Consider the following 23,626-nt stretch of genomic DNA (forward strand, 5'->3'; position numbering starts at 1 on the left):
TCCGACCGAGGTCAGCCTGTGCGTGATATGATATCTCGCACAGAACTCTCGAAAGTTTCGGTTATCGAATTGTCGTCCATTGTCGGTAATAATAGTGTGCGGTGGCCCGAACCTGAAGATAATGGACTTCTGGATGAAGTCTTCCATTTTTTGCTCGATGATTTGTGCCAGAGGTTCGGCTTCTACCCACTTAGTGAAGTAGTTGATTGCAATGATTATGAACTTTCTTTGGCCGGATGTCAGAGGGAAAAGATCGAGTATATCGATTCTTCACTGGACGAAGAGCCACGGGGCGACAATAGGAGTGATTTGGCTGGCTGGTCGGTGTTGTATGTTGGCGTACCTCTGGCATGGCTCACACCTCCGAACCAACTCAGCCGCATCCTTTCTCATGGTGGGCCAGTAGTAGCCCTGCTGTAGGACTTTGTAGGCCAAGGATTTACCCCCCAAGTGATTTCCGCAGATCCCTTCATGTATTTCTCTGAGCGCGTAGTCCACGTCAGTCGGTCTCAAGCACCTGAGCAAGGGAAGGGAGAATGACCTTTTATAGAGTCGGCCATCCATTATCAAATATTGGGAGGCCACCCATCGGAGTCATTTGGCTTCCGTGGGGTCTTCAGGGCTGATTCCGTCGGTCAGATACCGTACGATCGGATCCACCCAGCTTGGTTCGATCGCCAGTTGCAGCACTTCCTCGGCCCTGTCAATGCTCGACTGCTCGAGACTCTCCATAAATGTCCGACCCAAGGCGTCGTAGGCTGATGTCGCAAGCCTGGAGAGTGCATCGGCCCGAGCATTCTCCGACCTGAGAATGTGAGAGATCTCAAAATACTTGAGGTGTGCCATGAGATCTCTCATCTTTCGAAGATATTTTGCTATGGTCGGGTCTCGTGCCTCAAATTCACCTTTAACTTGCCCTACGATCAGCTGAGAGTCGAAGAAGACTCTGAGGCTGTCGATCCCGAGTTCCTTCACTACTCTCAAGCCAGCGAGGAGTGCTTCATACTCGGCTTGATTATTGGAGGCTTTAAAGTCGAACCGGAGGGCATACTCAGTAACCACTCCCTCTGAGTTGGTGAGCAGGAACCCGGCCCCGCTCCCTTGAATGTTGGAAGCTCCGTCAATGTGCAACATCCAGGTAGACCCGGGGTCAGGTTCGGAGATTGCAACTTCTCCGGGGCTCTCGCCTTCCGATCCTTGGTCGGTTGCCGGGCACTCCATAATAAAGTCGGCCAAGACCTGGGCTTTCAAGGCTGGTCGTGGTCAGTACTGAATGTCGAACTCACTCAGCTTCATTATCCATTTCGCCAGTCATCCTGATGTGTCGGGGCGGCGCAAGATCACCCTCAGGGGCTGGTCGGTGAGGACCATGATAGCGTGCGCTTGAAAATACGGACAGAGTCGTTGTGCAGACACGATCAAGGCGAATATCATTTTCTCCATCTTTGAGTATCGAGCTTCAGCTTCGTGGAGCACTTTGCTGGTGTAGTATATGGGTTGGTGAATTCGGCTCTCGTTCTCCCAGACGAGCACCGAGCTAACCGCCTCTGGGGAGGTTGCCAAATAGAGGTACAGCGTTTCTCCGACTTCTGACTTTACAAGCAGTGGCAGAGAGGCCAGGTACCTTTTTAGGTCCTCGAAGGCCTGCCGGCACTCGTCCGGCCAAGAGAAGTCCTTCACCTGTCTCAGAGTCTTGAAGAACGGGAGGCATCTCTCCGCCGACGGAGAGATGAATCGGCTGAGCGCGATGTTATATTTGGCTCCAAATTATACTTCTTTATTTGTCTCCCGTGACAATTGGGAATTCTACATCGGCTGAATCTCTATTTTGAGAGGGTCTTCTTTCTTTAAAAGGAGGTCGTGGGCATCTTTCTTTTGCGACAGGGTTCGATTGTGCAGGAGAGATTCCAGGGTTCTTATGCGATTTGGCTTTCTCTTGCTAGGGTTCCCATGCGGACCTGTTCTCTGGCCGATCTCTCTCGCCTGTGCTTCGGTGCGGGCCTGTTCTCTGGTTCTCTCTTGCCTGTGCTTCTTGTGCGGGCCTGTTTCTTGCTTGTTCGCTCGTACAGGTTTGCTCTCTGGCCGATCTCTCGCCTGTGCCTCTTGTGCGCGGGTTTTGCTCTCTGACCGATCTCTCGCCTGTGCCTCTTGTGCGCGGGTTTTGCTCTCTGGCCGGTCTCTTGCCTGTGCCTCTTGTGCTGGTTACTGGCTTTCCTCTGTTGGTTTTCGGTTGGTGGTCTACCTGCCTTCTTCCTTCTCGGTTTCACAGATGCCTTGTACTGCTACAGTTGGTAAGGAGGTATCATCTTGATTTTTTGCCGAGGGTTGAGGAAGGTATCTTCATCTCAGGTATTGTTTTATCTTGATCTATTGCCGAGGCTGAGATTGGTTGATCCGATTGGATCTTGGTTGCCTTCTATTCGATATTTTATTGCCTTCTTGTTGGTTTCGGATAAAGGTATTTTATACCTCATATTGTACCTATTTTTCGAGACAGATTTATAGTGGATTGCTCCTCCTCCCCGTGGATGTAGGCCTTTTTTGTGTCGAACCACGTAAATCTTGGTTCTTTGTCTTTGTTTATTTATGCCTGCAATGAGTTTGGTGAATTGTCTCAAAGAGATTAGATATTAGATCACAAGCCCAGATCGATCCAATCCGGTGCGCGTTGCTACAACAATTGGTATCAGAGCACTTGGATGGCTGGTGACAAGAAACCAAGTTTCTCAATGGCTAATGATCCGGTGTCTGTCTCTCACTCCACCACCATCAGGCATGAAGTGGCCGTCTTTGATGGCACGGAAGATTTTTCTTTATGGAAGGTAAGGATGAAATATCTGTTAGTTAAAGGAGGTGTTGCAAAAGCCCTTAAGGGTATGGATTCAATTCCGGGAGATAATGAAGCTGTTAAAGAAGAGATTAACGAGAGAGCCCTAGGAACCTTGTTTTCAGGTTTAAGTGATAAAGTCCTTCGTAATGTTGTGGAACTAGATACAGCCAAAAGTGTATGGAAAAAACTAGACAGTTTATACATGGCAAAATCCCTGACTAATAGATTATATTTGAAAAAAAAATTACACACATTTCGTATGACAGAAGGAACTTCACTTAAAGATTACTTGGATAAGTATAATAAGCTCCTGCTTGATCTAGTAAATGTTGGTGTCGATGTAGATGAAGAAGATAAGGCTTTGATTCTAATTTACTCTTTGCCCAAGTCCTTTGAGCATATTACCACTACCATATTTTATGGAAGAGAAATAATAAGTCTTGAAGAAGTAGAAGCTACTTTGTTATCCAATGAACTTAGATTAAAAGTACAGCTTCAGCATCAGGCTTAGACTCCAGCTCAAGGTCCTACTGTTAGAGGTAGAGATGAACAGAAAAAGGGTGGACAAGGTAGGAGTAAGTCCAAAAACAGATCAAAGTCTAGGCCCAAAAAATCAGGTATTTGTCACTATTGCAAAAAGCCAGGTCACTGGAAATCTGAGTGTAGACTTCTACAATCTAAAAGGGAAAAGGAACAAAAGGATAAAGGAACAATCTCTGATACAGCATCAATTGCAGTTTCTTCAGGAAGTTATAGCAGTATATCAGATGATGCAGTATTCACAGCTGCCTGCAGTGTTAGTCATGCTGACACTTGGATAGTAGACTCTGGAGCATCTTTCCACATGACACCTCACAAGGAATGATTCTCTTCCTTTAGATCTTGTGAAGGTGGTACTGTTCTTCTTGGAGATGATGGCATCTGTAATATAGAAGGTATTGGAATAATTCAAATTAAATCAAATTCAAATACCATGGTGATATTGGATGATGTCAGATATGTTCCTAAATTAAAAAAGAACCTTCTCTCAATACATGCCTTTGACAGAGCAGGATATGAGGGCAGATGGGGTAGAGGATCTATAACTATCAATAAAGGGGTATTAACTTTATTGAAAGGTAAATTAAGTGGAACCCTTTACTACCTGGATGGCAGTACAGTTGTTGGTCAGGCATCAGCAGTACAATATTCTCTTGAGCAGTTGACACATTTATGACACCAGAGACTAGGACACATTTCAGACAGAGGTCTACAGGAGCTGAGCAGACGTGGTCTGCTGAAAGGTCAGAAGATTGGTGCACTTGGATTCTGTGAACACTGCATATTTGGAAAATAACACAGAGTCAGTTTCACTACAGGCGTGCATAGGACAACTGGTATATTAGACTATATTCATTCTGACCTATGGGGACCTGCCTCAATTATATCCAAGGGTGGATCAAGATATATACTCACTTTTATTGATGATTACTCCCGAAAAGTCTGGATATACACCATTAAAAATAAGAGTGATGTATTTGAAACATTCAAATGGTGAAAGTCTATGGTCGAGAGGCAAACTGAAAGAAAGGTGAAAACTTTTCGGACTGATAATGGTTTAGAATTTTGTTCTACAGAATTTGATGACTTTTACAAGTCAGAAGGCATTATTAGACATAGAACAACAGTGGGTACACCTCAACAAAATGGTATGGCAGAATGCATGAATCGGACACTACTGGAGAGAGTCAGATCTATGCTATCTAGTTCAGGACTAAGTAGAGATTTTTGGACAGAGGCCGCACACACAGCCTGCTGTATTATAAATCGATCTCCAGCATCAGCATTAAGCATGAAGACTCCGGAAGAGATGTGGACAGGAAGACCTGCAGACTATTCAATACTCAGAATCTTTGGGTGCCCAGCTTATGCATATGTAAAAGATGGAAAGTTGAACCCCCAGGCTAAAAAGTGCATATTTATTGGATATGCATATGGGGTAAAGGGCTATAGATTATGGTGTATAGAACCAGGATCTCAAGGATTTCTAGTCAGCAGGGATGTGACATTTTATGAAACAGCCACTGCTTCAAGGCAGCTACAGCCTAATTCTTCTCAAAGTGATCAGGATCGGGGTCAGCAGGATAGGAATGTTGTTGATATTGATCAGACTGTCAAATCACAACAACAACAGACAGATGCACAGATTCAGACTCAGGAGGAGGTGACATTATAAGATCAGGATCAGATTGAGAGTATTGCCACTCGCAGACCTAAGCGTCAGATCAGAGCACCTCAAAGGTATGGTTTTGAGGATTCTGCTTGTGCAGAGTTAGTCTATTATGCTCTGAGTGTTGCAGACACCATTGGTGATGAGCCGACCATATTTCAGGAGGCCATTAGTAGTTCACGAGCTGATAAATGGACCATGGCTATGGTTGAAGAACTTCAGTCTCTAGAAAAGAATCAGACTTGGGAGTTAGTCAAATTACCAAAAGGTGAAAAGGCAATTGGCTGCAAATGGATCTTCAAAAGGAAAGAAGGAGCCACTCCTCAAGATTTTAGATATAAGGCCAGGTTGGTAGCAAAGGGATACAATCAATGGGAGGGTATTGATTACAAGGAGGTATTTTTCCCTGTAGTCAAACACTCATCTATCCGTGTGTTACTTGCTTTTGTTGTTTCTCAAAATCTGGAGCTAGAACAACTAGATGTTAAGACAGCCTTTCTTCACGGTGATTTAGAGGAACAGATCTATATGCAACAACCACCTGATTTTGAGGTTCCAAATAAAGAAGATCATGTATGCTTACTCAAAAGATCATTATATGGTCTCAAGCAGTCTCCAAGACAGTGGTACCGCAAATTTGACAGATTTATGATCGACCATGGATACAGTAGATCTCCATATGACAGTTGTGTGTATCACCAGCAGCTTTCAGATGGGTCCTTTTGTTATTTGTTATTATATGTGGATGATATGCTAATTGCAGCCAAAGACATGTCAATCATCCAGAAACTGAAAGCCGAGCTCAGTACTGCATTTGATATGAAGGACCTTGGACCGGCAAAGAAGATACTTGAGATGGAGATTATTCGTGACAGGCAGTCAGGTAGATTTTTTCTTACTCAGCATAGTTATATTGAAAAAGTCTTGGACATATTTGGTATGTCTACAGTCAAGCCTGTCACTACCCCCTTTGTCAGTCATTTTAGACTTTCTGCCAGAGACTCTCCTCAGACTGAAGATGAGGAGAGATATATGTCTAGAGTGCCATATGCGAGCGCAGTTGGCAGCATCATGTACGCGATGGTCTGCACTCGACCTGATATTTCACAGGCAGTAAGCGTAGTAAGCAGATATATGGATAAACCTGGAAAGGCTCACTGGTCAGCTGTGAAATGGATACTTAGATATCTGAAAGGCACTTCTAAATTGGGGTTGATATTCTCTACATAGAATAATTGCATAGTTATAGGATTTTGTGATTCAGATTATGCTTGTGACTTTGACAGGAGAAGATCTTTGACTGGATATGTGTTTACTCTTTTTGGATGTGCAGTCAGTTGGAAGGCTACTTTGCAGTCTACAGTTGCTTTATCTACCACTGAAGCAGAATATATGGCATTGACAGAGGCAGCAAAGGAAGCTATTTGGTTAAAAGGGTTAGTACAGGATTTGGGTCTCGAACAGGATTGTTTAGACATTCATTATGACAGTCAGAGTGCTTTGCACCTTGCCAGAGACCAGATGTATCATGAACGAACAAAACATGTAGATGTCAGATATCACTTCATCAGAGATCTGGTAGAGAAAGGTGATGTCAGACTTCAGAAAATATACACTGCCCATAATCCAGCTGACATGTTCACTAAACCAATCTCTGTAATTAAGTTCAGGAATTTCCTGAATTTGATTGGAATAAGCATTTGGTAATGCCCTGCAGGGGCTTGTGGTGAGGAGGAAGTTATAAATTTTTTCATCTGATATAAAAGGTACAATATTTGTCGCAAGGAGGAGGATTGTTATATTTGGCTCCAAATTATACTTCTTTATTTGTCTCCCGTGACAATTGGGAATTCTACATCGGCTGAATCTCTATTTTGAGAGGGTCTTCTTTCTTTAAAAGGAGGCCGTGGGCATCTTTCTTTTGCGACAGGGTTCGATTGTGCAGGAGAGGTTCCAGGGTTCTTGTGCGATTTGGCTTTCTCTTGCTAGGGTTCCCGTGCGGACCTGTTCTCTGGCCGATCTCTCTCGCCTGTGCTTCGGTGCGGGCCTGTTCTCTAGTTCTCTCTTGCCTGTGCTTCTTGTGCGGGCCTGTTTCTTGCTTGTTCTCTCGTACAGGTTTGCTCTCTGGCCGATCTCTCGCCTGTGCCTCTTGTGCGCGGGTTTTGCTCTCTGACCGATCTCTCGCCTGTGCCTCTTGTGTGCGGGTTTTGCTCTTTGGCCAGTCTCTTGTCTGTGCCTCTTGTGCTGGTTGCTGGCTTTCCTCTGTTGGTCTTCGGTTGGTGGTCTACCTACCTTCTTTCATCTCGGTTTCACAGATGCCTTGTACTGCTACAGTTGGTAAGGAGGTATCATCTTGATTTTTTGCCGAGGGTTGAGGAAGGTATCTTCATCTCAGGTATTGTTTTATCTTGATCTATTGCCGAGGCTGAGATTGGTTAATCCGATTGGATCTTGGTTGCCTTCTATTCGATATTTTGTTGCCTTCTTGTTGGTTTCGGATAAAGGTATTTTATACCTCATATTGTACCTATTTTTCGGGATGGATTTATAGTGGATTGCTCCTCCTCCCCGTGGATGTAGGCTTTTTTTGTGCCGAACCACGTAAATCTTGGTTCTTTGTCTTTGTTTATTTATGCCTGCAATGAGTTTGGTGAATTGTCTCAAAGAGATTAGATATTAGATCACAAGCCCAGATCGATCCATTCCGATGCGCGTTGCTACAACACGCGATGATCCTTTCGTTAAGCTGTTGTACCTCTTTTTTGGTGACCGGGTGCCGCATGTCGATGATTGCCTTTATCTTTTCAGGGTTAGTCTCAATTCCTCGTTGAGAAATGAAGAACCCGAGAAACTTTTTCGAAGTCACCCCGAAGGTGCACTTAGTCGGATTTAACCTCATCCGATATCGTCGAAAAGTGCGAAAAGTTTCTTCGAGGTCTTGGACATGATCTGAGGCCTGCGCACTCTTCACCAGCATGTCGTCCACGTACATCTCCATGTTGCGCCCGATTTGGTCTTTGAAGACCTTATTGATGAGTCACTGGTTGGTGACCCTGGCATTTTTCAGTCCGAAGGGCATTACCCTGTATCAGTAAAGGCCCCTGACGGTCACAAAGGTTGTGTGCTCCTCGTCTTCGGATGCCATCCGGATCTGATTATATCCGACAAAGGCATCCATGAAGCTGAGTAGTCGATGGCCGGACGTCGCGTCTACCAGCTGGTCGATTTTCGAAAGTGAAAAACTGTCCTTCGGGCAGGCACGATTTAGGTCAGTATAGTCAATACAGATTCTCCACCTCCCATTGGTTTTTTTCACCATGACAACATTAGCGAGCCAATCGGGGTACGTGGTTTCTCTGATGAAGCCCGCCTCGAGTAGCTTGTCCACTTCCTCATCGATGGCCTTCTGTCTTTCAGGAGCGAAGGACCGCTTCTTCTGCCTCACCGGCCTCATTCCAGGGTTAATGTTGAGTCGGTGAGTCATCGTCTCCAGGGGGATGTCGGACATATCCACTGCCGATCAAGCGAATACGTCGGTATTGGCCTTCAGCAGCTCCATTAGCTGCCGTTGCTCAGGGTCGGATAATTGGGATCCAACCCAGACCACTCGTTCAGAATTCTCCGCTATCGGGACGGAAACCAGCTGTTCGGCCGGTTCGCCCCGTTCTTCCTCTCCCCGCTGGTCCAACTTGTCGGCCGTCAGGGAGTCCTTCGCTTTGTTACTTCGAGCAGAGATTTGAAAGCATCGCCGAGTGAGCTGTTGATCCCCGCGCATCTCTCCGACTTCGTTTTTGGTCAGGAACCGATCCAGCAGGTGGTAGGTCGAGACTATAGCTTTGAGGGCGTTCAGCCCAGGTCTTCCAAGTATGGCGTTGTAGGCCGAAGGTACTTGGATGATTGCAAAGGTTAGGTGGACGGTGCTTTGTCGTGGTTCGGTACCAGCTGTCATGGGAAGAGTAACTTCTCCTTCCACCGTGACGGCTTTCCCGACGAAACCTATCAAGGGTGTGGAGACTCTTTCGAGCCGATCAGCCGACAGTCGCATTCGGGAGAAGGTCGAGTAAAATAAAACATTAGTCGAACTTTCATTATCAACAAAGACCCTTCTTACATCATAATTTGCTATTGTTGCTGAGACAACAACAGCATCATCATGGGGAGTTTGGATTCCCTGAGCATCATCGTCTGTAAAAATAATTACATCGTCTTGGCGTAGCTTCTTCGTCGACTCCCCTCCAGCAGTCGTCCCCGAGCCCAATCGTTTGGAGATCATGTTGATGACCCCAGCCGTGGGCTGATTGTTCGCTGCCTCCTCAGTCGGTTGGGGTCGTCGGTCGGGGATGGGTCGGGTCGACGGTTTCCTTCAGAATTTTTTGAGATACCCCCGACGTATGAGGGCCTCAATTTCATCCTTGAGTTGGATGCACTGCTCGATGTTGTGGCCGTGGCTCCGATGAAATCGACAGTACTTTCGTCGGTCGAGGCCCTTTGCCTTCAAAGGCGGAGGCCGTCGCAAATATTCTTTTCCTTCGATCTCCATCAAAATCTGCGCACGAGGAGCAGAGAGGAGAGTATAGGAGTCATACCTGGGATGCATTGACCTCGGACTCCGCCGTCGAGGTGATCTCGGGCTCCGTCGTTGGGGTGAGACCTGTTTGTCGGTCGGGGGCCTGCTGGGCTCGGTAGGGGCCCAACCTTTCCTTCGCTTCTCCTTTGAGCCCTTGGCCTCAGTTAGGCACCGGTCGGAAGCTCCTTCGTCTGTGCATATATATTTGTACGCATGCTCCAGCAGTTCGGCATATGTCTGGAGGAGGGTCTTGTCCAAAGAGTACGTAAATCGGGACCTCCTTAGCCCCCTCTTCATGGCTGAGATAGTCATGTCTTCGTTGAGGTCCCGAACCTCAAGCGTGGCCACGTTGAATCGCATCACAAAGTGTCGGAGCATCTCGTTTTCTCCCTGCTTGAGGGAAAAAAGGCTGTCCGAGGTTCGTGAGGGCTTCCGGCTGGTGCTGAAATGGGTCACGAAAGCATGTTCGAGTTGTCCGAAGGAGTGGATGCTTTGTAAGTGGAGGCCGGAGTACCAGGCCCTAGCGGCCTTGTGGAGTGTGGCGGGGAAGCCGATGCAGAGAAGGGCATCGGTTGCCCCTTGGATCGTCATGAGAGCCTTATAGCTCTTCAGATGGTCAACTTGATCGGTGGAGCCATCGTAGGGCTCCACATGAGGCATCTTAAACCGACTAGGGATCAGCTCGTTGAGGATGAGTTGGGAGAGAGGTTGGGCGGTCTGAAAGTCGACGTCGTTCGAAGACTTCTGCCCATCCACCTGAAGTTGGGCGAGCCGATGGTCGATTTCTTCGAACCTGCGTTCGTAGTCGTCGGCCCGTCGGTGCTGGGAGACCTCGGGGGTCGAGTCTCCCGACGAATCTGAGAGGGAGGCAGACGGTGTTCGCGGCGGCTTCTCCTTCCTCGCTTGTTCCAACCGGGAAGGAGACGATCGTCGGGACCGGTGGGTATCATGCCGTGACCGCCTCTCGTCCTCTCGGTGGAAGTGCTGTGACAGCTGCTCCTAAAGAAGAGACGGAGATAGATGCGGGCGTTAGCGGCTGCTCCTGGAGGGCATCGGGTGTGCCGCCGGTTGCCCCGCCGGCGATTGCGGCAACCGGGTTGGTTGTTGTTGAAGGCTCTTGACTGCATCCGTCAGCACAGTCATCTGCCGCACAATCACCACAATTTGCGCCTCTGTGGTCACCACAGGATGCGGAGAGCTGGGCTCCACCATGGAGGGTGGAGGAGAGGTCTCTTCCCGACGGGAAGAGTGTCTCACCGATCCGGTGGCCCTCGATCGCTGAGCCCTGGTTTTTATCATTTCGAAAAGATTTTTTCAAGCTCTATGGAGGTCGGACCAGTACGCGTGCCTCCCTTCCTGGCGCGCTAAACCTGTTGCGGCCAATCCCCTCGTCGCCTGGTCGTCGGGAACGAGCACCTGCAAGAGAAGTCCACACTGACCGGAGATGCCTCTAGCGGGGACCATCCGATGGTCAAGTCAAAGAGGAGACTAGGCAACAGTAGAAAAGAATCAGAAAAATTCAGCGAGGGAGAGGGTGAGAACTAGAGAGAGCGAGTCCAGGGACTTCGAAAGAACCTTCTCGCAGCACTGTTGCCTTCCCCGTTTTATAGTAGAGCGCGGCGTGGTGCCGTCATTAATGGTGCAGACAACTGAGGGAGTTATCAAATCGTCGGAGGCTGTCAAGTCGCCATGGGTTGTCAAATCGCTGGGATTAATCTATGCCCTTGGCAGGATAATGTCCCAGGGCGGCTATGCCGCATGCCTTTGTCAGGACGGCGGTCCTCAGCAGTCGTACGGCGTTTGAGGGAGCCGACTGGCCATACGTCGGCATTTGGTTGTGGGATGTCAGGTGAAGATCCAGGGACCCTCCGACGGTCAGTCTGACGCGTTGTGAGAGTCGGAGATCGGGCTCCGTCATTCGGTCAGTCGGGAATGAAAAGGGTCTGCCCGACCGACATACCTTCGGTCGGATGGTGTCAACAGTCATCGATCGGTAGAGTCAGACGTCGGTCAGATGAGCCTGATGGTGAGTTGATATGAGAGAGACCGATCGGTATATCCCAACAGTAGATATAGAACATCTTAATATGGTTTCAGAGTTTATGGAAACTGGGCTCATATTCCTTTCACTCTTATGTTCTGAGTAATTGCTTTTCATCTACAAATGCTGATGATTCAAACACAGGTGCTTTATTGGTCTTCCAAACTTTTACATCTTTTAAATATTCTACAGCTGATTGGAATGGATGATTGTTGTGGAGAAGTTGTTCTAGCACATGGAACAGCACGTTACAGGGGTGTATGGCCGTGTGGAAGGTTGCTATCTTCTTATTTCCTTATTTCAACTTACTTACATTTGCTTTGGTTTGTATTAAAATATGTCTATCGCTGTATGGATCATGTAAGCTAGAGATGATATTGTCTATTTTGCCACTCTATATATATTTTTTTATTTAATACTAGCTTCGTTTCCTTTCTATCAAAAAAAAAAAAAAAAAAAAAAAGCCAGCTATTTCTGGAAACGTAGGGAGGTAATTATTCTATCGGGACTAGGTTAGAATATATATATATATATATATATATATATATATATATATATATATATATATATATATATAGGGCGTTTTTATTGAGATTACGACATGGACGGCTCGGAAGGTGGAGCCTTGATGCATCTTTCTCTTGTAGGGACGCATCATGAGAGGACAAAAATGCACGTCACAGGCATTGCTTTCGCTCCCAAGTTATCAAACTATAATATTTACGGTGCCTTTTTGTCGGATTGCCAGTTTTTAATTTCTAGTTATAACTGTAATCACTCATTTTACTCCCCACACTTGGGGGCAATGACAAGGACATCAGCTCTGGTTGGGAGTTGCATGCTTTTAATCTCTCAATGAGATGGCGCATTTATGATCCGGCAACTGCTGTGCAGTCCCTACTCATTCACTCCAGCTTTTGAAATCTTGCGACGCATATCCCTGCAGTTGTTTTAGATCTCCTTGTTGTGCACGTACGTACTCCTTTTTGTAAAATCAGCGAGTGTTGAATTTGGGGGGCCTCTCTCTCATCCTTTCATTCCTCAGACTCTAGCTTTCAGAATCAAACAAGTGCATGTCCTCTAACTGGGGTGGTACATGCTATTCTGCAAAGTTCTTGGTTACTGGCCTGTTGCACCACCTGCAAGTAGCCATTACTGATGAAACAATTATAGCTTGTTACTTGCCTTGTATATTTTAATAGTGTAATCTCCTGCCGTTCCTTTGTTTCTTTTAAAAATATTTCTGAACCATTGGTTTGTTTGTGGTGCAGCAGCTCACCGACCAGGACGTTATAGATACATTACTCAATCATGAACATTATGTTATAGACGCATACGGATCCTCTGCAGTGCACCTATATGGCATGTATATTATAAGCACCGTCCATCATGCATACAAGACCACATATATATGTGCATACGGCCACATGCAGCCATCCATCATGCACGTAATGCGATGGATGGTGCGTATGATCGCATATGCGTGTGTCTGCGCATGAGGCCACGTGCAGCTGTTCATCATGCACGTGATGCACTACACCATACAGTGGTGCATCATGGTATGATAGGAGATCTGCATCAACTATAAACCCACATACCTACCTCTGTCCAAAAAAAAGAAAGAAAAAAAAAGAACAATTTTTGACGGCAGGAAGTTTTGGATGCCTCTGATAGCCGCTACATGAACAATCAAGCTTCCTTCCAGAAGTGCATTCTTAATTTTCTTAAGTATCTGGATTATTTCAGCAATCGTAATCGTTCAACTTATGGTCTAACAAAATCATTCTGCGACTGATAGCCTGCTATCGGTCCATCTGTTGTGCTCTGATCCGACAGCATGAGCTAAGCACATAACAGATCGCTGCACATCCGTAGGATTTAATCTCATAAGATGTGCAAGACTTTTTTTTTAAATATATTCATATATCATGCAAATACTTTGTGTTATTAAGCGGGAATTAGAATTCTAACATAATTAAGCAAATAAAACATCTTACAATCTCAGATGATAAGAAAAATTCATATAGATACTCAATGTATCAAATTATTTATTTAAAATGAGCAATGGTCAATCATTGCAATTAGACTTCAAACATAATTAAGTGAACAATGGTCTTTCAATTAATAAGAAAAGTTTATACAAATACCCTACCAATTATTTATTCAAAAGGACCAACAATCAATCATCTAAGTTTTAAATCTTTTTCGCTCAGCCAACCTTAATTCCATCCGTTCCTCGAAAAAATAAAAAAGAAATGATGAGCTTTATAGATTCAGTAAATTGCCAATGCCTCTAGTTGGATCAAGCATAATATATAATTTTTAAAAATATAAACTATTTGACAATTTTAAGATAGAATACTTTTGATAGGCATTTATCAACATAATTTTTTTTTTCAAAATGTGTTGATTTTTTCTAACTAATATTGATTAGTCATAAATTCTCTCTCAACCTTGAGTGACTATGGCTACAATCAACCCCATGAGAGGATCTAAAAGAGATTAGTTTATGAATATAGAAGATATTATCTATTAGCATGTGCTAGTGATTAGCTTAGAGTGGTTAGGTCGAGAAAGAAACTAGCTCTAAAATTATACGACTATGATTTATCCTGAGATAAAACAAAAAGATTCGTTATAAGAACATAGCACGCAATCATTAACATATTCCAGTAATCATTTTAGTTCAAATTTTGCATTTATGCAAGTAAATCTTCATATATATTCATAATCATGCCGGAATAAAAACCTTAATGCTTCATCCATGATTTTAAAATTAATCTTTTTATACAAGTATATGCATGCATAATAGTTATAAACATACATAATTTCCAAAATTTCCAAGTTCCAACATTTAAATATTTTTTTTCCAATCATTGGTTCAAAAATTAAGCAATAGAATTTCAATTTTAAAATACATGGCATGCACTAGGAAAACACTTAGGTTGAATTTAGTGCATTGCCATATAGTGGTAATCTGGATTACCTATAATCTGGATAGATTGCTGGTAATGTTGATTACTGTGTTTGGTACATGCAGATAATGTTGCAGTAAAATTATTAGGAATCTTAATTGACATGGTTGGTGTGACAATCAGATTACTAATAATATAACATCAAAATTTTAAAATATCCTTATTATTAGTTTAGCATTTTAAACTATTTATTTAATTTTTTTAATGATAAAAATTATTATATGAAAAAAATATTTTTAATAAAATAATCAAATTATTTAATTTTTTTATTATTTTTGATCCTTATTATTATTATTATTATTATTATTATTATTATTATTATTATTATTATTATTATTATTATTTCCTTCCTTCTCTTTCCATCGCACGCCACACCCCTCCCCCTCCTCCCCCCCCACCCTCGACCGTCCGGCACCACCCCACAGTCGTTGCACCTCTGGCATCACCCTCCGACCGTCCGTGCCTCCTCCCATCCTTTCGCACCATCCGAGCACCTCCCGCACCCTGTGCGACCACCCCCTGCACCCACTGCAGCCTTGCCCCGTCGCCATCCCTTCTCCTTTCCTCCCCCGACTCCGACGAACCCGAGCCCTCACCCCTTCACCCCATCCCTTGCAGCACCACCCCGAACGCCTCCCGCACCACCCGCACCCCATGCGACCGCCCCTTCCACCCTCTGCGGCCCGACCCCGCCGCTATCCCCTCTTCTTCTCTCCCTAATAAAAATCACAGAGCACGTCAATACTCTATGATTTGTGGGAGTATCGGCATGATTTCACCTACACCGCTCTCTCCTTCATTGATGGATTTCACCGGTGGCCTCGTGGGATTCACCGGCTGATGATCTCGTCTGCCACTTGTGAGAGCTACCAGGATATTCTCAGGCTTGCACCCAACACCGCATCATCTAGCTCCGCTGCTGGCTCCTGAAGACAATCTGTCGGCTTTCAAGTTTTGTTTGATTATTTTTTTATGAGGATAATTATATCCAAAAATTTTATTACCAGTTTATCAAAATAATGATAATCTGGATAGCCACCTCATCTCTTGGTAATCTAGATTATCTTTTAGGAGATAATTTGGATTGTCAAGACAATTTGGATTACTAATCTAAAAAGCATATCAAACGTGATAATCCAGATAACCACATTAAATTTCCAACAATTTGGATAAATTTTCAGCTACCAAACGCGGCCTTAAGGTTTGAAAAACTTGCAGTCTAAGTTGACCAAATTTAAAATCTTTTTGATAAAACTAATCACGTCCTACAAAAAATTTATCAACTCATTAGGCCTCCCTCCTTGATCCTTCTTATCATCCTAACATCTGAAGATTGTGACACCTTTCTGAGATTCCATATCCCATCATCAATTCCTAATTTTAGAGTCTGATTAGGGATTTTCAATTTTAGAAGCAAAAGCCAAAATAAGATTTACGGTAATTACCTTATATGCATGACTCAATCCTCACATTTGATGCTCATCAAGAATTGAAGGCTCCAATCAGAATAACAAACATCATTGACCCTCAATCGAAAAAAAAGATGAAATAGAAAAAGAGAATAGAGTGAAGAGAGAAAAACTCGATCGGGAATCAATTGGAGGTTTGAGTTCAATTCGTTGGTGATAGAGAGAGGGGAAGGGGGAGAAAATTAGAGGTGAATTTTCTCTAGTCCGTAGGTCACCTAGAAAGGAGAGAGAAGAGAGAGAAAAATCATGGGAATGGAAAAAAGAAAAAGAAGATAGAGGAGGAAGAGAAGAAAGATGAGAGGCTCAAGGGAGGTAGTCCAGTGGGGCATGGCTAGCGTGATAGGTGGTGCCGCAGCAAGCAACGGCGATGGCGGTCGGCAACATGGGTAAAACATACAGGAAAAGGAAGCGAGCGTAATAGTGCAGAAATTGGGTCCTTGATCTACTCATCGAAGACGTGCAACGAGGGAGAGGGAGGGCTAGGACGATTTTGCCTTGCAGTCTTGGATGTATAGCGATGCTCTGACTGCTTGCACAAAGGTAGCAGGATCGTCCGAGGAAAAAGGGGCAGCAACCCTAGTTACCTCGCTAGCAGCGTTCTTAGTCAGAGGATCGCAAGAAGGTAAGGGACTTGCGATAGAGAAAACGGGTCCAACTTGGAATAGGAAAAAATAGAAAGAAGGCATTGAGAGAGAAAATTGGGGTTTGGCAGGTTGTGGTGCTCGGTTGTGGCGGCACGATAGCCACCAGAGAGCAGGATGAAGATTGGGAGGCTTTGGGGCTCAGTGGCGATTCAATCAGATGAGGGAGGAGGAATTGGGTAGAGGGATAGGAGAGAGATGATAAGGTCAATGGTACCAAGGATCAGGTTGTTCGTTTAACGATTGGGAGCGGTCGCAACAACCAAGTGGTTGCTCTGTACATGCTGGTATTGGGTGAAGGATAGCTATTATGCTCCTCTAAGCTCTGAATTTTTTTTTTTTTTTTTTTTTTTTTGAAATTTAAATGGGAGTCAGCAACATCTGGCTATTTTAGTTCAAGCAAAGTTGGCAAATGTTCTGTTGACTTTGGTTCAAATCGGATCCCTTTGGAATGATTCTCATAATGCTTGAGTAGTCTAATTATTTGATCGAATGTTGGCTACTAATGCTTGCTAATCTTGAACATCACATCTTGTTGGAAAAAAGTCACCTCACTTTATGCTCACGAGAGAAGTCTTGAACATTTGGAATTTTAAGGGTGATTGATCAAAGCGCCCATGTTTTTCCGTGTATGTTTTATTCATTACTTTTGGTTATTGTTATTGTATATGTTATTGCCAAAATTCTGTCTGGCAATGGTGGAGACCTGAGAAGTGCTGGTCAACCGACTATGGAAGATGGAGCACCGATCTGCTGTGGAAATTTACGGATCTGGATACAGAAAGGAGAGCAAAGGAGGTCGTCGATGCTGACGTGGTCAAAGGGCCTCAGATGCTTGAGTCAAAGAGGGCTTTGGAGAGCAACAAGTAAAGAGAAGAGTAGTGTAGAATAATGTGGTGCGCAAACATGGTATCTTAGACTCTTTTTGTAGTTGTGGAGCCCTTGTTCCACTAAGATTAGATTCTTGATCAGAGTCCAAATTTAAGTAGAAAACTCCCTCTTGGCTTTCTTTATCGGGATTAGCTTTAAATAAGAGTCCAACTGGCAATGATAGGCAGATCAATTTTAGAACACATCAGTGCATAAAACTTATGGGATGCAAGATTGCATCGATCAATCCCTAGCTGGAGTGATGGATTGTCTTGACTCGAACGACGTTGAACCACGCCTCATTGTAAGCTGTCATTAACCGTTCAGAAGGGTGCTGATTTGATTAGAAGATATACTCTAGTGCAAGAAAGTTTGGAAGCCATGAAATTTTTTACCTGGTAGTTTCAAAGAAAAGATGCAGCTAGCCGGCGCCATGCATGCGCTTAGGAATTGTATTTTATGATGCGTTCTGTGCTGCCCCGAAGTCACCCGATATTTGAGTGCTTGGCCACGCCCCGGTGCCTTCGGGGGGCGAGAAATTATTGCATGGACCAGGGGAAATCTCGGAGCATATGCACGGTTGACAGCACGCGATAATCGGGAATTGGTGGAATACAAGGGGTGATGTGGCACTGGCACAGGAATTTCCAGGATAGCTTGTTTGAATTAATGCTCCATCTACCCGACATTACGTGAGGGCCTTTCCGCTCTCGGTGCGGGTTTAATCATAGGTTATCTTCCTAATTTTTCTTTTCCATTGGTTCCGCTGTTCCGTTTATTAAGGGCAGAATGTGTTCTTTTCCCTTTTTCTGATCCAAAGTCTACTGATGGCAGATGTATATATACATAGATCATCTTATCCGTTTGTTTGGGCCGGGGGGGGATGAGATAGTCAAATTAAATATACCTCCATGCATTCTTTTCAACTGACATCGCCTTTCTCCCGGTAATAGTCAGGTATAACATAATGGCGAAATTAGGGAGCAGAAGATGAAATTAATAGCAATCGATTCTCTTCTGCAACGGAGGAGGCAGTACATAGACCGCGGTCAGCTCTGGGAAGCCTCACTTTCAGCTGAGACCCGGTGGAACTGACCATCCAGCATAAGCTGTTAGACCCATATATATATATATATGTACGAGTTAGAAGACGATTCTCTTAAATTAATTTGGGTCGCATCGCTATGCATGTCTTGCATTTGAAAGTCATCTGGCGGAAACATATCCAACAATCAAAAGTTGGTTAGAAAGCGAAAAGGTCTGCTCTGTCTATCCATAGCTAGACTTGATGTATGATACATCTGTATGCACTCGGAGCAGGGCGGAAGCAAATTAGTTAATTACGAAGCTTTGAATATTTTAGCTCTTTATTTCCTTTTTCATGTGGGCGCTTACAGTGACATATACATACCCCAAGCCTTCACGTGTTGAAGGGAGACTAGCTAGCTACTTGGTGACCTTAATTGGAAATTAACACAGAAAGATATATAAGCCACATATATATTATCGGTCATCCGCATGTATGCGCGCAGCATGCATATAGGTTTCAATTTGCAAACCCAACTCAGAATTAAGCACTACACGAACCAACCGACCAACACACAAACAAAGCCTGCCAAATCCGTCAGCTGTGATGTGGACTACAGTAGAAAGCCGCCTTCACTCTGTAACACTCCATCTCCATGTGAAGGAGACGCTGGACAGTTGCTTCTGTTGAGGAGCTCCTCTATCATCTGCAGTGCGATCCTGTCCTCTTCATCCATCCCCTGCGTCGTTGTCCCCTCCACCACCGGCGAGGGCGGCGCCACCTCCCCCTCCACGTTGCTCCTCGACTCCTGCTGCTCCGCCTTGCCGAGCTTCACGGTCATGACCCAGTTGGAATCGGCACGGGCGCCGGCCCGCTTCTGCCACACCCCGATGTGGGACTTTTCGGTGTCGAGCCGGAGGCAGGTGAGGGACGGGGATGGCGTCTTGCAGCACCGGCGGAGCTTCGCGCTGAGGACCTCCGACAAGCCTGCAGTGGAGGTGGTGCGACCGTTCTCATTAATTGGGCCGGCATCCCTGGCCGGGGTTTTGGAAACCGGAAAGTTGGTCTTGGCATTGCGGCCGCTCATCAGCACTGCAGCCTCGTCGTAGGCCCGCGCGGCCTCCTCGGCCGTCTCGAACGTGCCAAGCCACACCCTTCTCTTCCTACAAGACAGATCAGACAGAAAAAGGAAACCAGTGGTGTGTGGCAGCACAGCAGCGACAGTTGGAAGGCTTAAAAATATAACAGGTGCATGCGGTTGAGAGTACTTACAGGAGCGGGTGGCGTATCTCGGAGACCCAGGAGCCCCAGTGGCGTTGCCTGACTCCTCTGAACTTCTTCGATTGTACCATGTTGCAGGAAACCACCTCTGGCAACCGGACAGAGAGGGCAGAGAGTCAGAAAGAAGGGAAGTAAAGATTGCACCGCGGTTCCAGAGAATATAAGGTACGCATCAAGGAGAGGGGGTAGAAGTGGATATGATAGAGAGAGAATGTGCAGGGGTGCGGGCGTGAGGTGTCGGTGAAGCGTGGCCAAGCGTAACCACCATAGTACAGTGGTAATAAACCCGGCCACCTACGCCCTTGGAGGAACAATAATGGGAGCCTTGATGCCTCTGATACTGTGGTAAGTGGTGAGCCTAGACTAGGGTAAAAGAAAGCATTCTTTTTTTTTTTCCCTCTCTCTGATCGCTGCGAGTTTTGCCGGCGACGCATGCCGAAGCAATAGCATGCACGTGTTTTCTTAATGGTACAAATCATTGGAGTAAAATTATGGCCTTTTGTGGTGTAACTTGTACGTACAAGTAAATGCAGGCAGAGCGGGGCAAAAGTACATCGGTTGTTGATCAGTTGGTGGGTACCGGACGTCCGAATAAACCAAATCCACGGGAATCTCGATCCTTCTGCAGCCTCCACCATCTAACCACGCGAGGATGGTCGGTCGCGTCCAAGGCTAAGGGGAATGCACGCAACCATAAGAGTCTGGTGAAGAAGCGCGGGCACGGATCCTTTACCGATGCGGTGTATCATGCACACCATCCATCATACGATGGACAGCCGTGCATGACGTACATCTCACGGTCTGCTGCACATACGGCTGTGCGCACAGCATAGGATTCATGCTCAAAAAGCGTGCGCGCATCCTATGTGCTCGATCCTTCTATGCTGCCATGCCCGAGCATCTATTCTCTGCGGTAGCCGCGATGTACTGCATGATCCAACGTTTCAGCTAAGGTAGGTTGATTCTGATAAGTAATACGAAATTAATGTCTGGTAGATTTGCTGGGAACCATAGCTTTTAGTGGCCGGCTCATACGGGTACGTAGTATGACATGCCAGTGCTGTTAAGAGCTGAGAACAGAAAATCCAGGTGTCTCCAGTAATCTACAAATGGGATGAGAGGGATGGAGGTTGGGTTTGTGAAACAATCGGGGGGGTGCAGACTGATGCTTAAGGATCGCGGGATGATCGATGTTGGTTCGTAAGTCGCCTCCTTTTCTTCGATCCCTAGACCATTAAACTTTAGTCGGACCCATAAAATCGATCTGCCGAGTGGAAGACACAAAATTGGCTGCTAATGAGGTGAACCCGTTCCTCGTGCAAAATCATATATACGACACTGTCATACCAGTAAAAAACTGTGGTTCCCGACGAATGAATGTACGCTCTCCTGTCGAGATATAGGTGCTCAGACACCGACATCTAGTTTGCCACTTGGCCCGGCAGAAACCATGAATTCACTTCACGCGCGCTATCCAGATTAAAATTCTCGGGACGATTTGATAGCCTGTAGAGCATCTTATCCTATGATTTTGCTTCTAGCTGGTATTTTAAAAGCAAACTATTCTACCTTCATTCATTGTTCTTAAGCTACTGTTGTTTCTAAATATCAGCACCTACTGGGTCACTCTATGTATGTATATAGAGTCTCGGTCTTCTACAAAAGTAATAAGCATGCTTAATTATCTTCATGCCTTCTTCCTCTCCTGCACGTACCGACTAGATGCCCGACAGGCGTACGTATTATATTTACATAGTCCTGATAGAGAGATGGATTTTTGTTTCGTGGATTTGTTATTATTCTTCTCTCTTTGTATTTTTTGGAAATTCCAATTCAACAACGTGTAGATTTATGCTAATAAAAAATATGTTTATTTTTGGGACAGCAAAAGCGTGGGCGTAAAGCTTTTTGGCATAGCTTTTTTTTTTTCTTTTTATGCTAATTGAAGTTGTTCAAAGGGTAAATCCCGAATACTTCACCATATACAAAGCTACTTAAATGTGCAAGATCTAAAAAGATGATAGCGGTTATAAAAAGTCAGAACAAGATTTTAAGACCATGTGCAGGTGCATGTGTGTGAGAGAGAGAGCGAGAGCAAGCGTTAGGATCTAAATACATATAAGAGGTGCTTGATTAGAGAGAGTGGGGGTCTGAAATTGGAATGAGAATGAGTGATTCCCATTCTAATCATTTGCTTGAGAGAAGTTCTATTCTGATTTCGATTTCTGAATGGAATGGAAATGGTTCAATCTATATAGAATTCAATCCTTACTCTCCTCTATGGATTCAAATTTTCATTCCAATTTTGATTCTGATTTCGATCACGAAGCAAGCATTTTGAAAGATTTGATCATTTCGATTCTGATTTCAAATCATTTCGATTCTGATTTCAAATCATTTCGATTTTAATTTTGATAGCAAATTAAGTATCCTCATATTTCTATTTTGGGTAGTTGCTCATAAACTCACTAATTGGATGGCACATGAGCTAACGAAAGATATCTACCAAATCTCAGATGCGGGGACTTTTTAATTCGGTCCACCGGGAGGGTTGTCAAACCCTGGGCCTTTTCTGTAGGGTCCGTTTCTGTTCTGATCACCAACTCCAGCTATATGCTCACTCTGCAGCCAGCACAATAAGTGACCTCAATCAATTGCTTTGTCCACCGGGCGACGACTTATCACTCGAGAAATGAGGAAGCGGTCATAAAGCCCCAGACAAAGCACGTGGGAGGGGATGATCGATCGCCTCCAAGTGTCATATATGGTAGATGCGTGAGAACGGCAACCCATGATAAAAATGATCATCGCTGTCGTGAATCGATAACTCTCAAAAGAGAAAAAGGAAAAAGAAGAAGAAAAATTATCCGTCCCTGGCCTCCGGAGAGCGCGGGCAGGAGGCGGCCATGGCCATCCATCCGGACACGACGCGCGAAAGGGAATTCTTTTAAAAAATTTATTTTTTAAAATATTTATTTTTTAATTTATTTTTTAATTTAATTTATTTTTAAAGTTGATGATGATTTGATAGTCATATGATAAAAACGTATGTTGAAGATATAATTTCAGGCTTGGATACAAACTGAGATGGCACCTGTAGATAAAATAAAATAAAAAATAAAATTACACATAGAAGGTGCAATTTTTTTATCTCTTTTTCTTTCTCCTGTGCATCGTGCGGCAGGCTTTTTTTTTTTTTTTTTTTTTTTTTCTGTTTCGTTCTATCGAGGAGCACGGATGGAGGGACATGGGTGGTCGTCGGTGCTCCCACAGAATTATGGGGTCTCGGATTCGTAGGGGCCGGGAGAGAGAGGGAGATGGGACAATGGTGGTGCGGGACTGTGGAGGGTGTGATGGATGGTCGCACAGTGTGTGCAAGAGGCACTTGAGGTCGAGGAGTGAAGGAGAGGGGGGTTGGTGGAGCCGGAGCCCGAGGACTCAGATTTGTCGGGGCCGAAGGAGAGGAGGGGATGGGGGTTTGATGGTCACGCACAGCCTGATGTGGCAGGGATAGCAGGTGTGGCGCGGATGACGGTGGGACAGGGTGGTGCGGAGCCGCGACTTGGGCCTCACGAGGCTGCTGCGGATCTTTGGGGGCGTGGAGGGGGGGTGTGGGGCGGAGGAAGAAAGGGAAGGGAAGGGAGAAAAATAAAAAAAAAAGAAAATATTTTGATAAGGAAAAAAATATTATTAGTTTATTATTAATAATATTTTGA

At 44.9% G+C, this 23,626-nt stretch overlaps 1 protein-coding gene across 1 annotated transcript; it reads right to left on the reverse strand.

Moving 5' to 3' along the window:
- Positions 1-19,165: 19,165 nt before the first annotated feature.
- LOC105047821 (ethylene-responsive transcription factor WIN1) lies at positions 19,166-20,080 on the reverse strand. The gene is made up of 2 exons (XM_010926911.3): positions 19,902-20,080; positions 19,166-19,792 (listed from the first exon to the last, which is right to left on the reverse strand). Exons 1-2 carry the CDS (start codon positions 19,979-19,981, stop codon positions 19,243-19,245), a joined length of 630 nt encoding a protein of 209 aa, XP_010925213.1. The 5' UTR covers positions 19,982-20,080; the 3' UTR covers positions 19,166-19,242.
- Between the last annotated feature and the right edge of the window lie 3,546 nt (positions 20,081-23,626).

The sequence above is a fragment of the Elaeis guineensis genome, chromosome 7 (genome assembly GCF_000442705.2).
Source record: "Elaeis guineensis isolate ETL-2024a chromosome 7, EG11, whole genome shotgun sequence".
Classification (NCBI taxonomy): domain Eukaryota; kingdom Viridiplantae; phylum Streptophyta; class Magnoliopsida; order Arecales; family Arecaceae; genus Elaeis; species Elaeis guineensis.

What these genes read in the sequence shown, in the direction of transcription:
- LOC105047821 (XM_010926911.3), bottom strand. Translation starts at nt 19,981, where the DNA reads ATGGTACAATCGAAGAAGTTCAGAGGAGTCAGGCAACGCCACTGGGGC. An exon ending in GAGATACGCCACCCGCTCCT is followed by an intron (nt 19,793 to 19,901) that starts GTAAGTACTCTC and finishes TCTGTCTTGTAG; the next exon opens with GAAGAGAAGGGTGTGGCTTG.